This window comes from Myotis brandtii, unplaced genomic scaffold, assembly GCF_000412655.1.
Source record: "Myotis brandtii unplaced genomic scaffold, ASM41265v1 scaffold735, whole genome shotgun sequence".
Taxonomy (NCBI): Eukaryota; Metazoa; Chordata; class Mammalia; order Chiroptera; family Vespertilionidae; genus Myotis; species Myotis brandtii.
Genome location: NW_005370916.1, coordinates 1,554,490 through 1,568,634, shown reverse-complemented (window position 1 = coordinate 1,568,634; position 14,145 = coordinate 1,554,490). Strand labels below are relative to the sequence as shown.

The 14,145-nt window shown below is 52.4% G+C and overlaps 1 protein-coding gene across 1 annotated transcript in view; it reads right to left on the bottom strand.

Moving 5' to 3' along the window:
• The window catches only part of AIFM2 (apoptosis-inducing factor, mitochondrion-associated, 2), a 19,382-nt gene extending 13,921 nt beyond the window's left edge, over positions 1–5,461 (bottom strand). Inside the window, exons 1-4 of the mRNA XM_014530368.1 lie at positions 5,272–5,461; positions 4,577–4,692; positions 3,386–3,505; positions 2,545–2,637 (exon numbers count right to left, since the gene is read on the bottom strand). Coding sequence (XP_014385854.1) covers positions 2,545–2,637; positions 3,386–3,505; positions 4,577–4,692; positions 5,272–5,449 — 507 coding nt within the window. The 5' untranslated portion in view covers positions 5,450–5,461. The remainder of the gene's footprint in view (positions 1–2,544; positions 2,638–3,385; positions 3,506–4,576; positions 4,693–5,271) is intronic.
• Between the last annotated feature and the right edge of the window lie 8,684 nt (positions 5,462–14,145).

Sequence of the window (14,145 nt, the reverse complement as noted above, 5' to 3'; positions counted from 1 at the left end):
AAAATTATACAGGTTTCAGGTGCACAATTCTACAACACATCAAGAATTCAGTCTTGCCCCCTGGCGTGGCTCAGTGGTTGAGTGTCAACCTGATCATGGTTTAATTCCCGGTCAGAGCACATACCCGAGTTGCAGGCTTGATCCCCAGTGTGGAGCGTGTGGGAGGCAGCTGATCAATGATTCTCTCTCATCACTGATGTTTCTATCTCGCTCTCCTTCTCCCTTCCTCTCTAAAATCAATAAAAATTAAATAATAATAATAATAAAGAATACAGTCTTTCTGCCCTGGCCAAAGTCGCTCAGTGGTTACAGTGCTGGTCTGCATATAGGACCATCTTGCATTCGATTCCCAGTCAAGGGCACATGCCTGGGTTGCAGATCTGATCTCCAGTCCCAGCTGGGGCGTGTGCAGGAGGCAACCAATCAATGTGTCTCTTTCACATCAATGTTTCTCTCTCTCTTTCTCCCCTCCCCCATCTCTTCCACTCTCTAAAATCAATGGAAAAAATATCCTCACTCTTCCAGTGAGGATTTAACAACAACAACAAAAAGAATTCAGTCTTTCTGGAGCCTAATCCAAAACTCTATTCTTTGTGCCCATGCTGTGACTTCAAAAGGTACAAGTTAGCCACACTCATCCAAGACCCCCTCCTACACCTGCTTCTCCCTTCCTCAAAATACCTGTCTGTTCAATCTTCCACTCTTCCCTCCCAGGGCCCTTCACACTTCTCACCTGTTCCTTCTTCAAAAGCTGCCAGGTATGAGACAATATATATTTCCTCATGGTTCCTGATTTGGCAAATGACACGAGCTCCTTTGCCTTTCAAGGGTAGGACCACAAATGCTTCCCAAGGATCCGGTTATATTAGAAATGAGTAGCTTCCTCCTCAGTCTTCATACCCTACCAGTAGCTGTTGGAAGCCTTGTTCTGAGAAAATCTCACCCTCAGAATCTCCTTATGTCACAATGAAAGATTCTGGAAGAGAGAAACCAAAATCTGAAAATCTAACATTTATTGAACACTCACAGGCATTATATTAGTTAACTTCATAACTACCACAAGATGAGAGACCTCACGCCCACTCCACCCATGAGGAGACTGAGGCTCAGTGGCTAAATGACTGCCAGAGTAATGGGGCCATAAAAAAGAAAGTAGGAGGTTCCTGGGCTGGGGCTCAGGGCATCCAACACCTCAGCCTGGGGACCACTCTGAGGCTTAGAATTTAGACACCTGTATGGCACTGTCCTATAAATCTTGTTAGATCAGTAAATCAGAAACACTCAGCAAATTGGAAGTCCCTAACCAAACAGGGTACCGAATGTTGAAAGGAACTTGTAACTGGAACTCAATGACTCTGGGGTCTTTTCAAAAATAGAGAAGAGCTTGACTGGTGTGGCTCACTTGGTTGGGCATTGGCCTGTGTACCAGGAGGTTGCTGTTCCAATTCCAGTCAGGGCACATGCCTAGGTTGTGGGCTCAATCCCCATTGGGGGGTGTGCAGAAGGCAGCAGATTGATGCTTGTCTCTCATCAATGTTTCTCTCTCTCTCCCCCTCTCTTTCTGAAATCAATAAATATATATATTTTTAAAAGATAAACTTTAAAAAAGAAATGTAATGACGAAATGAGCATGTGTGTATAAAGCACATATTACTCTTATGTGTCTACTGATCATAAACATACAGAAGTTTTCCTGAGTTACTTCCTACTTCAGACCGGTCTTTACCCCATAAATCAAAATTAATGAACTTTTACATCAATTATTCATAATAATTTCCAACAATTTGTCAGAGAACAACTGTATAATTAAATTAGCCCATATTGATCTCACTTTTCAAAACCAATGTGCCTTTCCCTCGGGAAAGAGAAGCAGCCACAGGCTCCATGCGGCTCTCAGCTGATCTGGCATCAGCTGCAAGCGTGCTCTTGCCTCCGTAATTACCAATCATCACTCAGCCCTCAGCTGAGCCTTCGCAGCTGCCAGGATGTGTGTTTTCTCTCCAGGGTGCCAGCCAGATGCTCTATCCCTCCATCATTCAAAGGGAACAGGGCCATCCTCCGTGGGCAGAAGGCAGCGCCGGCCAGTCCTTAGTGAGGGGCTGCACCGCAGGCTCCCCCATGGGGCTGTCCAGGGCAAGGGCTACCGTCTCTTAAAGACCAAAAACCAACTAAAGGTGCTTTTGACCAAGCTAGTTGTCAGCAAAATGAGGCAAAGTCTACGTTCAGGTCACAAAGCTGGGACATTGAGGGGACACAGGAGTTAATGTTCTGTAAGGGGTCTCCCCTGGCCTTGATTCTCCCGGTGGGACCAGAAGGCAGGACCCCTCACTGAACTAGGACACATCCTGGCTGTCCAGAAAAAATTCCGTCAGAAAGGCACTTCAGGGGATCCCTCAGTGCAGGGAGCAGGAGACGGGAAACACGGGCTCCCACAGTGTGTTGGGGAGCTCCGCCTCCCAGGCCTTGAGCAAATTCCCGATTTTCCTTGGACAACACAGAAGGAAGCCGGCCACGGAGAGCTCAGAGCCGCGGCCGCCTGCCCACCTCTTTCTCGGGGTACTCGGTTTTAATCTCCGCTGCCATCTCCACTCCAGCAGAGCCTCCGCCCACCACCACGATGGACTGTGAGCACTGGACCTGGAGCAGAAGCAAATGTGAAAACACCCGCAAGTTCACCCTGCCTCAAGGGGCAGCACTGGGGCGGGGGGTGGGAGGTCCTTGCCAAAAGAGTAGCGAACTCCTTCCAAACGTGAAGTCTAAATGTGCTTCCTCGGGGCCTAGCACTTGCTGGGTGTCTCCCTGCATTTTCCCATCTGATTCTCACAAACAGCCCCAAGAGGCAGGTCTCACCCTGCCCACCCTTCAGATTGACCATGGCCCAGGTCTGTCTGAGCTCAAAGCCGGGCTCCTAACCTCTACACTAGTGTCTTTTCTCCTGGCTTCTCAGAAGCTGTGCAGAGAGGGAAGACCTGGCCGAGCCATGCAGCAGCACTCACCCTGAGAGCCTTCCCTGGTCTCCACCCCTCATCACTTCCAAGGGGATAAAGCCACCCACCCAGCTCTCAGGACTGCTGTGAGAGCTGGCTGCGGGCATGGATCCAAGCCTGTTCTATACATCACAAGGCCCTGTGCAACCAGGAGCCTCGAGAGAGGAGGTGGGGTCCCCAATCGCTACATGAGCAGGTCTGGGTGCGCATGTCCAGACACTGATGACAGATCCAAAGGTCTCCTCCCAGGAGTCTCTCTAATAACTCTCCATCCTTGCAGCCACTGTCACAGGCCTGAACACCTCCTAGGGTCTCCCTGTTGTCCCCCCAAGTTGTTCTGCTCTCCAGGGGCCACCCAGTCTGCGCTCCCTGCCCTGCCGGGGGCCAGGGGCACTCACCTGCTTCACCATGTTCTCGTAGGCCTGAATGGCCTCCTGCTGGCTGAAAACCTGGTTCAACTTGCCGGGGAAGAAGCCAGTGCTGCCCGTGGCCAGGATAAGATGCGAGAAGGGCAGTGCCTGCGAGGGGCAAGGAAAAGAAAGGTGGGGGCAGGCCTGGGCTCTTCATCCAACCCCAGGCCCACGGGTACTGAGCCCTCTGAGGCAGCCCTCCTTGGAGGGGAGCAAAACCATCACGTGGTTAAGCTGAGGGGTGGTGCTAGAACCCAGTAGAACCTAAAGAAGCAGACTTGCCTCCTGCCAGAGCCCCCAGCACGGAAATGAGAGGGCTGAGCTCCCCACAGCGGGGGGCAGGGAAGCTGGAAACAGGAAACTGCATGTGGGGAATAAGCAGGATTCCAGCGTCCATGTGGAATTAGTTTAGATTCTCCTAGGTATTTTAGAAGAAATTGCCCCCTGCACCCCCAAAACAAAGGAAAGGGGGGAGGGAGGAGATCCTGCTTGGAGCCTAAATAGATCAAGTTGACAAAACCAGTGCTGCTCTGATGGGAGGACGGGGTCTGTGTTCCCATGGACCCTCATGGACCCTCATGGACCCTCCAGGGCTCTGAAAGAAACCACAGAACAAGGCGACTCTCAGCAATCTTTCCAACCGAGAGATTCCCGGCCCTAAAATTAATCCAAGTGGGATTGATTCACACAAAATCGAAGACTCATTGAGGACAGAAATGGCGTCCCCTTTTTGCAATTCCCCTTTAGCTTTGGATAGAGTAGAGGGCAAGGCTAGAGGTGGCCCTCAACATGACGGCTGGGCTGGTGGCAGCTCATGGGTGGAGCTCACATCACTGCGGGTGTACACCAGGCGCCGAGCTACTACCCGGCTGAGTATCTTCCTGGCTGTGGGATCCCGGGAGAGCCACTGATCCCCACGTGACAGGAGGCTACACCACCTCCCCGAGTCATGGCGGGCATCACAGGAGACCACGTAAAGCTTAGGACAGTGCCCGGGGTACAGGAAAGACTCAGGAAATGTCTGCCCCCACACTCGTGGTTGCTGTCGTCAGGCCTCTGCTTATGAGGAAGCTGCTCTCAGCACCAGGCAGGGCTGGGGGCCAGAGGCCTCTCTCCCCCCGTGAGGCCTGCCAGGTAGATCTGCCAGGTCCCCCACCAGCAGCCGTCAGCCCTGCTCACCTCGCCATCCTCCAGCAGCACCGTCTGATTCTTCAGATCGATCTCAACCACCACGCCCTGCCGGAAGCTATTCTTGAAGCTCTTCGAGTAGGAGATGAATGTCTTTTTGGCAAACCCTGCGGAGCGGACAGAGGAGGTCACAGTGTAAAACTGGGCTGCCCACAGGAGACAGAATAACCCAGAACCTCTCCTGAACTGCATACCAACAGGGGTGCCCCTGACCAAACATCTGGGCCAGTGGTATACCCAGGGTATCCACCCACCCCCAAAGTGCCAGTCTGGGCCCCGGGGCCTCAGAGAAGCTCAAGCTCTTACTCTAGGGCAGCGGTTCTCAACTTGTGGGTCACGACCCCTTTGGCGGTCGAACGACCCTTTCACAGGGGTCGCCTAAGACCATCCTGCATATCAGATATTTACATTACGATTCATAACAGTAGCAACATTACAGTTATGAAGTAGCAACGAAATTAATTTTATGGTTGGGTCACAACATGAGGAACTGTATTTAAAGGGCCAGAAGGTTGAGAACCTCTGTTCTAGGGCCTTGATATGGTAGCTGCTTAAGGCCAATGACCTTTAGATTCTCCAGAATTTGTCTAGCGGTTGAATAGAGGTACCTTGCCCGAAGTCGAGAAAACCACCCCCAGACCCACAGCGTGATAAGACCCAGAAAGCCCCAGGAAGGAGCCCGTTACCGCTCTCCACGGAGGCCCGCAGGGCTGCGACATTGTGGTGGAAGGAGTCCTTCATGTCCACCAGCGTGAAGGAGATGTTCAGTGCCTGCAGCTGGCCGGCGGCCGTGATCCCGCCAAAGCCCCCGCCGACGATCACCACATGCACACCTCTCGCTTCCATGGAGACCTGGGACCCCATCTCGAGCCGCCACTGCAGGGACAGAAGGAGAGACCACATGGGAGTCAGGGGCAGCTCAAGGCTGGGAGGGCAGGGGTGAGCCCACAGCAAGAAGGGCCTCAAATGCCGAGACGTGACCTTTTTAATTTATGTCATCATTAAGATTTTAATTGTAAAATCTCAATTCCAGCGCAGTGGATAGAGCGTCAGCCTGCGGACTCAAGGGTCCCAGGTTCGATTCTGGTCAAGGGCATGTACCTTGGTTGCAGGCACATCCCCAGTAGAGGGTGTGCAGGAGGCAGCTGATCGGTGTTTCTCTCTCATCGATGTTTCTAACTCTCTATCCCTCTCCCTTCCCCTCTGTAAAAAAATCAATAAAATATATTTTTTTTTAAAAAGATTTTAATTGTAAAATCTGAATTCCAGAGGCACAGGGGTATCATTGTTCCATCCCATCGCCCAACCACCCAGTTCCATTCTCCACTGCATCCACGTTACCAAGTTGATATGAATCCTTCAGAGGTGTTCTGTGTACCTACAATCGTAATTGTTTCTGCACACATTAAACTATTCTGCAGTTTCCCCACTCAATATATTTGCCCACTCGTCAACATAACTTAAATGAGCTCCTGCTCTTTGATGTGCTCTGTGCCATGGATCCTGGGGTCAGAGACAGACAGACAGATGTGGCCCCTGCCCTTGTAAAGGAGGGGCTCACAAACCACAGGGCCAGGAGGAGGATGCGGACCTGGGAAGCTGGTCAGGTGCACCTTTCTATGGTGGGCACACCTGTGGGGACCTGCAGGCACGGGCCACATCAAAGGAACGAAATAAAATTCTTAAGCCCCAAGCTAAGCAAACACTCTGACCAGATTCTGCCCACTCACAGGCCACCAGCTTGAGCCCCAGGTCTAAGGAGATGAATGGACAGGTTTTGACCATCAACCTGCAAAATAGGATGCGGTGTGACTGAGGCCGTGACGGTGGGGCGGGGAGGAGAGGCCTGCAGTGGGAGGTCATTCCCCGAGCATTCTGGGACAGTGGAGGTCCACCAGGACTGCTGGGCAGCCTCCCCAGGAGACATGGGGCAAGGAGAGACGTCTGCTGTGAGAAGAAACAGTGTTGGTTAAAGACTGCGAAGGAATGCCCGCCGGTAAGAAGGACGGTAGGCAGCAGTGCTGATCGTGTGGGCTCCAGTGAGGGGGAGGGAGGAGCAAGCACCTGCTTGATGCCAGGGACAGTGTCTGCAGAGGGTGGAGGGCCAGGACTGCAGGCCACCTGTGCCCCAGGCCCACACTCACACCTGGACTGGTGCAGCCGGACCAGGGTCCAGCAGACTGAGCAAACCTTGGTTGAGTTCCTGAGGAGCTGAAATTCAAAAACCCTTGGCCCAGAGCACGACAGTGGAGGACGTCTGAGGCAGAGGACAGTCCTGGGCTGAGTCAGCACAGAGGGAGAAGGAAGAGCTTGCCTGGGTGCCCCCAGCCAGCCCAAGAAGCAATCTACCAGGCTCACCCTCCAAAGAGCCCAGGTCACCTGGCGCATCCCAGAGTCTGTCCCTTTCGAGGGCTGAGAAGCTGGCCTGGGGCTGCAGTCAGAGGCCTTACCCCAGTTTAGCTTAACCCCAGAGAAGGCTGCTCATGGTGCAGGGCCCCAGGGCTCTCCAGTGTGGGAGCCCAGCTACCTGGGGAGCGATCTTGACTGCAGCTGAGAGCCTGAGAGCAGTGAGGGTTGTTGGGAGATGCTGGCTAGAGGCGACAGGCAGTCACACCTCCTCCTGGCCTGTGCCGGGCTCTAAGGAGAGGCAGAAATAAAGCAGGCTGCCAGGAGAGACAGTAAAGGATGGCGAAGCTGGCATGCACAGAAAGCAGCGAGAGGCCCAACAGCGGCTGCGGGCATCAGGGATGGAGGTTCACAGTGGGGGCGGCAGGGGGTGGCAAGGAGGAGGAAGTGGACTCGGGTCAACCTTGAAGGGCAGACAGCATGCTGCCCAAAGGCTTGATGGGGAAGCGTGTTCCAGCCGGCCTGGGGCCCTCTCGGGCAGCACCCCGGCAGCTGGAAGACTACCCCACTGTCCTGCATCCTGTGTGGCCTGGGCACAACCCCTGCCCCCCTGGCCTCCATTTACCCCCTGTAATGTGAGGGGGCATCCTAAGATGTCCTTGCACACATAGATTTCCAAGACATGGTGGCCCCCAAAATGGTCCCCACACTTATAGAGGCAGCTTATGGTTAGAGCTCCAGGCACTGTTCTTGTTGGTATTCAAATGTCCACTGCCTAATTGTTCCTGAGGAGCTGAAATTCAAAAACCCTTGGCCCAGAGCACGACAGTGGAGGACGTCTGAGGCAGAGGACAGCCTTGGGCTGAGTCAGCACAGAGGGAGAAGGAAGAGGTGGCGAAGCTTGCCTGGGTGCCCCCAGCCAGCCCGAGAGGCAATCCACCAGGCTCACCCTCCAAAGAGCCTGGTGGGGGAGGGAGAACATGGTGGGGAGGGAGAACCTGGTAAAGGTGGGAGTACCTGATGAAGGAGAGAGAACCTGGTAGGGGAGGAATTAAGCTGGTGGGGCAGGGAGAATCTGATGGGGGAGGGAGAAGCTGGTGGAGGAGGGAGAAGCTGGTGGGGGAGGGAGAAGCTGATGGAGGAGGGAGAACAGGATGGGGGGTGAGGAACCTGGTGGGGAAGAGAACCTGGTGGGGAAGGGGGAACCTGATGGGGGAGGTAGATCTGACAGAGAAGATTAGAAGGGATTTAACTGTTTCTCACTGGCTAAATGGTCCCCAACTCATTGAGGCTTGTGCATTCTACCCATTTACAGATGAGGAAAGAGCCCTCAGCAGGGCTGGGACCAGCACGAGTCCCCAGCAGGCGGTGCCACCTTCACTGCTCCAGGCCCTCAGAAAGGTCGCCCTGAGTGTTCATCGGGCGGAATCTGCCAGCTGGGCCAGAAGGAGCATGTCTCCTGGGAGCCAAAACCGAGAGGGCCCAGGGCCCAGCCAGAGGTCAGGAGTAAACACCAGGAGCTGAGCAGAGGCTGGGAATGAGGCAGGCGATGGAAGGGGTATGTTTCACCTCCCCCTTCAGCACAGCCCCCTCTGTGCCAACCTGCCTGTGGGGCCAGCAGCCGGCAAGGTCAGGGAAACCCCCAGAGCCCTGCTCCCAAGCTGGCTGGGCACAGGCCCAGAGAGGCTGCACAGCTGGTTAGGGAGAGGGGTCCACCGTGGGTCGGGTCACACTGGGCCACCTAGGGAAGCTCAAGGAGAGACTTAGAAAACACCTGGGACCTTCTCTGCAGAGGACATAGTTTGGGCCAAGAGGTCCGGTGGCAGAAAGGGAGGCTGAAGATGAGCTCGGGGAACAAGGTGGGGTGGCCAGGAGGGCAGGTGACAGGGGCCAGCACACACAGGGTGCCTGTCACACCTACATGCTCACCAGTTCTAACCACCAGGCCTGCCCTGGGCCCTTCCCGGGGAGGAGAGTAAGCCCAGCCACCCCAGTGCAGGCCTGAGGGGCAGTAAACTGGCCCAGGATCAACTGGCTTCCCCAAAGGGCAAACCCTGGCCCACCCAACCAGGTACACCCTCAGTGAAGGCAAACTGCTTCTCTGGAGTTCCAGCGAGCAGAGTTCCAGGGGCTGGGGCCTGAGGGCTCTCCCACCACGAGGGGCTGGACGAGGAGAAGAGGAGGCCCTGAAGCCCCTGCTGGAATCTCTCTTCTCTCTCCTCCACTGACCTCTGACACTCTCACTGGGGGAATGGTGGGCTGGCGGCTCTCCAGCTGATTCCACCCTTCCTCCTCAGCGGCCTCCCTTACCCAACACTCTTGCACACCCATGTCTTCCTTGGCCAATTCTTTTTTTTTTTTTATCCTCACTGGAGGATGTTTACTGATTTGAGAGAGAGAGGAAGGGAGAGAGAAAGAAACATTGATGTGAGAGAGAAACATCGATCAGTTGCTTCCCATACATGGCCCGACCAAGGATTGAACCCACAACCTAGGTATGTATCCTAACCGGAAATCAAACCTGGAAATTGTCCGTGTATAGGACGATGCTCCAACCAACTCAGCCACCCAGCCAGGGCCAGTGCCAGCTCTTGCTTGGCCCCTGAGGACACCTCCCCTACCCTCGACCACGATCCACTTTGCCAGATACCTAAACCATGTACTTAAGCCACAGAGCTGCTTCCCAGCCACACACCCTACCTATCGGTGCTCAGAAAGCACATGTAGCCCTGGCCAATGTGGCTCCGTGGTTAGAGCATCAGCCCGTGCACCAAAGGCTCACAGGTTCGATTCCCCATCAAGGGCACGTACCTGGGTTGCAGGTTCGATCCCCAGCCCTGGTCAGGGTGTGGGAGGCACCAATTGGTGTGTTTCTCTTATCTCTCTCTCTCTCTCTCTTTTCCTCTCTTTCTTTTTCCCCATCAAGGGCACGTACCTGGGTTGCAGGTTCGATCCCCAGCCCTGGTCAGGGTGTGGGAGGCAACCAATTGGTGTGTTTCTCTTATCTCTCTCTCTCTTTTCCTCTCTTTCTTTTTTCCCCCCTCCCTCCCTTCCACTCTCTCCAAAAATCAATGGGAAAAATATCCAGCCTCAATCAATGAGAGACCCCATCAATGGAAGACTACAGGATACACTGTTATACACCCATACAATGGAATATTCTGGAGCCATTCATTTTTAGAGTGGACGCTTTTTACATGAAATGTTTGTCCACACCCATACGATGTACAAGACCAAGAATAAATCTTAATGTAAATTATGGTCTTTGGGTGAATGTGTCAATGCATGTTCATCCACTGTAACAAGTGTACCACTCTGCCGGGGGATGTTGATAATGGGGGAGGCTGTGCATGTGTGAGGACAGGGGACATATGAAAAGTCTTCTGTACCTTGCCCTCAATTTTGCTATGAACTAAAACTACTCTACAAAAATAAAGTCCTTAAAAAACAAAGTTTGTTACCTGGCCAGTGTGGCTCAGTGGTTGAGTCAACCTATGAACCAGGAGGTCACTGCACAGTTTGATTCCCATTCAGGGCACATGCCCGGGTTGCGGGCGCAATCCCCAGTAGGGGGCGTGCAGGAGGCAACCGATCAATCATTCTCTCTCATCATTGATGTGTCTATCTCTCTCCCTCTGCCTTCCTCTCTGAAATCAATAAAAATATACTAAAAAAACAAAAACAAAGTTTGTCCATGAAAAAGTCAGGTAATAAAACAGCCTAATCCCACTTATGGGCTGTTCAAATGAAAAATGTAAGTTCTTTATTCATGGGATTCAGTTGCACAGCTCATAGTGCTATAAAACAAAATGAGTCTGGCTGGTGTTGCTCAGTGGTTGAGTCAACCTATGAACCAGGAGATCACTGCACAGTTTGATTCCCACTCAGGGCACCTGCCAGGGTTGCGGGCGCAATCCCCAGTAGGGGCGTGCAGGAGGCAACCGATCAATCATTCTCTCTCATCATTGATGTTTCTATCTCTCTCCCTCTCCCTTCCTCTCTGAAATCAATACAACAAAAGCAAAGTCTGTCCATGAAAAGTCAGATAATAGAACAGCCTAATCCCACTTATGGGTAATCAGACATGTGTACCTAGCTACATATATACACATACATGTAATAATGACAACAGCTAGCATTCATTGCATTTTTATCTGTATCTTTGCATTGAATAGTGTGAGTTTTTCTCTCCATTTTTGATAGAAAGTCAGGAACTTGCCCAAGGTCAATCCTCACAGTCTGATAGACCTGAGCTCTAAAGCAAAGCGCTCACAGTGGTCCCAGATGACGTTTCTACTTTCTTCTTTGAGGTTTGTTTTTTTTTTTTGTATCATTATGGGTAATCAGACATGTGTACCTAGCTACATATATACACATACATGTAATAATGACAACAGCTAGCATTCATTGCATTTTTATCTGTATCTTTGCATTGAATAGTGTGAGTTTTTCTCTCCATTTTTTGATAGAAAGTCAGGAACTTGCCCAAGGTCAATCCTCACAGTCTGACAGACCTGAGCTCTAAAGCAAAGCGCTCACAGTGGTCCCAGGTGACGTTTCTACTTTCTCCTTTGGGGTGTTTTTTTTTTTTTTGGTATTGTTTGAATATTTTTAAATGAGGCACAACCAGGGTACATGCCCTTGACCGGAATCGAACCTGGGACCCTTCAGTCCGCAGGCCGACGCTCTATCCACTGAGCCAAACCAGTTAGGGCTTGTTTGAATATTTTTAAATGAGTGTGTCATTTTTACAGAAATAATAAAGCTTTAAAAACAGGGCAGACCTCCTACCAACTAATTTTTAAAATTGAGATATTAGTCATATACAATTCACTATTTTGAAGTGTACAATTCAGTGGTTCCTAGTACACTCATAAAATTGTACAACCATCACCACGATTTCATACCAGAACATTGTCAACTCGCCCCCCCCCCCAAATTTTTTTGGAAAGGAAAGAAAAAACTCATCCATTAGCAGTCATTCCCCATTCCCTCCTCCTGCAGGCCCTGGGAGCCACCAATCTTCTGTCAGTCTCTACACATTAGCCCATTCCATACCTTTTGTCTGGTTTCTTTCACTTAGCATGTTTCAAGATTCATCCAAGCTGTAGCATGCATCAATATTTCATTACTTTTCATGGCTGAGTAACATTGCATTGTATGGAGAAACATTTTGTTTATCCATCCATCAGTTGATGTACATTTGGGTTGTTTCCACCTTTTGGCTATTGTGAATAATGTTGCTATGAACATTCATACACAAGTTTTTCTGTGAACGTATGTTTTTAATTCTCTTGAGTATATACCTAGGAGTGAAATTGCTGGGGCCTATGGTAACTCTGTATTTAACTGTTTGAGGAACTGCAAAACCCACCATCTGATTCTGAACTGAACATCAAGCCAAAGGAGAGAGCACAGAGAGTCTTAACTCAATCTGCCTAGATTCAGGAAGGTTAGCTTAAGAGAAGGTCCAAGAGAGCAAACCCTAATTGTCCAGGGACTCCTAAGGAAATTTACCTTTGCCCTTCCCCCAACACATTCGCACGTGCACGCACACACACACACACACACACACACACACACATCTGGTGTACACTGGAATTTTCTCAGTAAATCCTGTTTCTACCAAGGATACCCAGCCTGACCTCCGGGGGAGTGGGGGGGAGAGGTGTTAGTCTCTAATAATACAAACAGAGGCTTTTAGGAATCTACTGAAAAACAAGCCAGTTACATTTATGCGAACGTTGTAGAGCGGTCACACCTCAGAACACATACAGCAGGAACCACGTGGGTTCCAATCAACGCAAGGACATGGTCCAGGATCGCTTCACAGAGATTACAAGTGAAACAAAGTCTGGAGTCCTCGGTGGCTATGCCCAGGGTAGATTTCTACAGCCACGTTTCCAGAGTGGCCATCGTGTTTGAGGGGGCCTCTGGGTGTGACTCCAAGCACCACGAATGTCCCCTATCCACCGGGGGACAGGCTGAGAGTAGGCCTTCCATGGCCCGTTCCCCAGGGAATGCATGCTAAATATAACCCCAAAAATACCACTTTCTGAAAGGGACTCAAAGTCTGACAAAGGAGCTATCCTTTCCCGCCCCAGGAGAGGGCAGCTCTGGGCAGACAGGCTCATCCCAGTGTCCTACACACTCCCCTACCACAACCCTGTACCTCCTCCTGGGAGCCAGTCGCCTTCCGGTTCCTGTAACACCCCGTGGTCTGCTCACCTCCTGTGTCTGGATCCTCCTGGCTTTCTTATTTCACCACCAGCCAAACACCAGCCAGGCCTTGGCGCTCACCAGCCCTGGTCAGCTCTACTGCTAAACTGCTGGGTGTCCCGAACAAGGGCAGGCCCAGCTGGGAGCAGTCTCCCCAGAAATGGAGGCCCTCCAGATTTGGGGTTACACACAGTGCTCTTAAAGGGCTTCTCTCTAGGTGCTGGGGTGAGGGTGGGTGACGTCTGCGAGCTTAGGGCTTGCACAGGGGCATACTGGAGCGCGCGCGCGCGCGCACACACACACACAGAGTGGAATTTGAGCAGGACTCCTTGATAGTTTACACATTTACATAGTTTACAAAGGCCTTGAACACAAGACACACACCTGGGATGCCTGGTAAGCCCTCCCCAAACTATGTCTGCCCCCTAGCTGTGTGCCAGGCCTCCTGTGAAATCATCGGCTCCCCTCCCCACCCTCAGACACAGCCAGGGGTCAAAGGGTCGCTAGTTGGAGGGGACAGGCAGGGTGTGTTTAGGGGGTGGGGCTGGAAGGAAGGCGCGCACCGTCACCCACTACAAGCAGCTCCCCGGGAATTTGGGGCGTCCTGGGCTCCCCAGCCCCATCCGTAAGTTCGGCGCCCGCGGAAACGGGGCTTCGTGGAAAGGAGAGGTGGCCCTCCTAGTGTAAACCGGAGCCTGGGGCACTGAGCCCCCGGCATTTCCCTCTGGAGCCCGAGGCTTTCCTCCTTCCCTGTGGCCCGGCTTCCAACCAGCGGCGACCCTCGGCCGGGGGTGGGGGTTAGGGCTGAATGAGGGCACCCTTCTCACCTGGAAGACTCGGACGTCACTTCGGGGGCGGACGGGAAGGGGGTCAGTGCCCCTCCCCCTGCCGCGGGTACCGTAAACCTCCCTGTTGTGTTTTGGAGAAAGTGTGGTGGTGCAGCCCCCGCGTCCCGGACGATCGCCCTCCTCCCGAGGCCACAACTCCGCGCACCG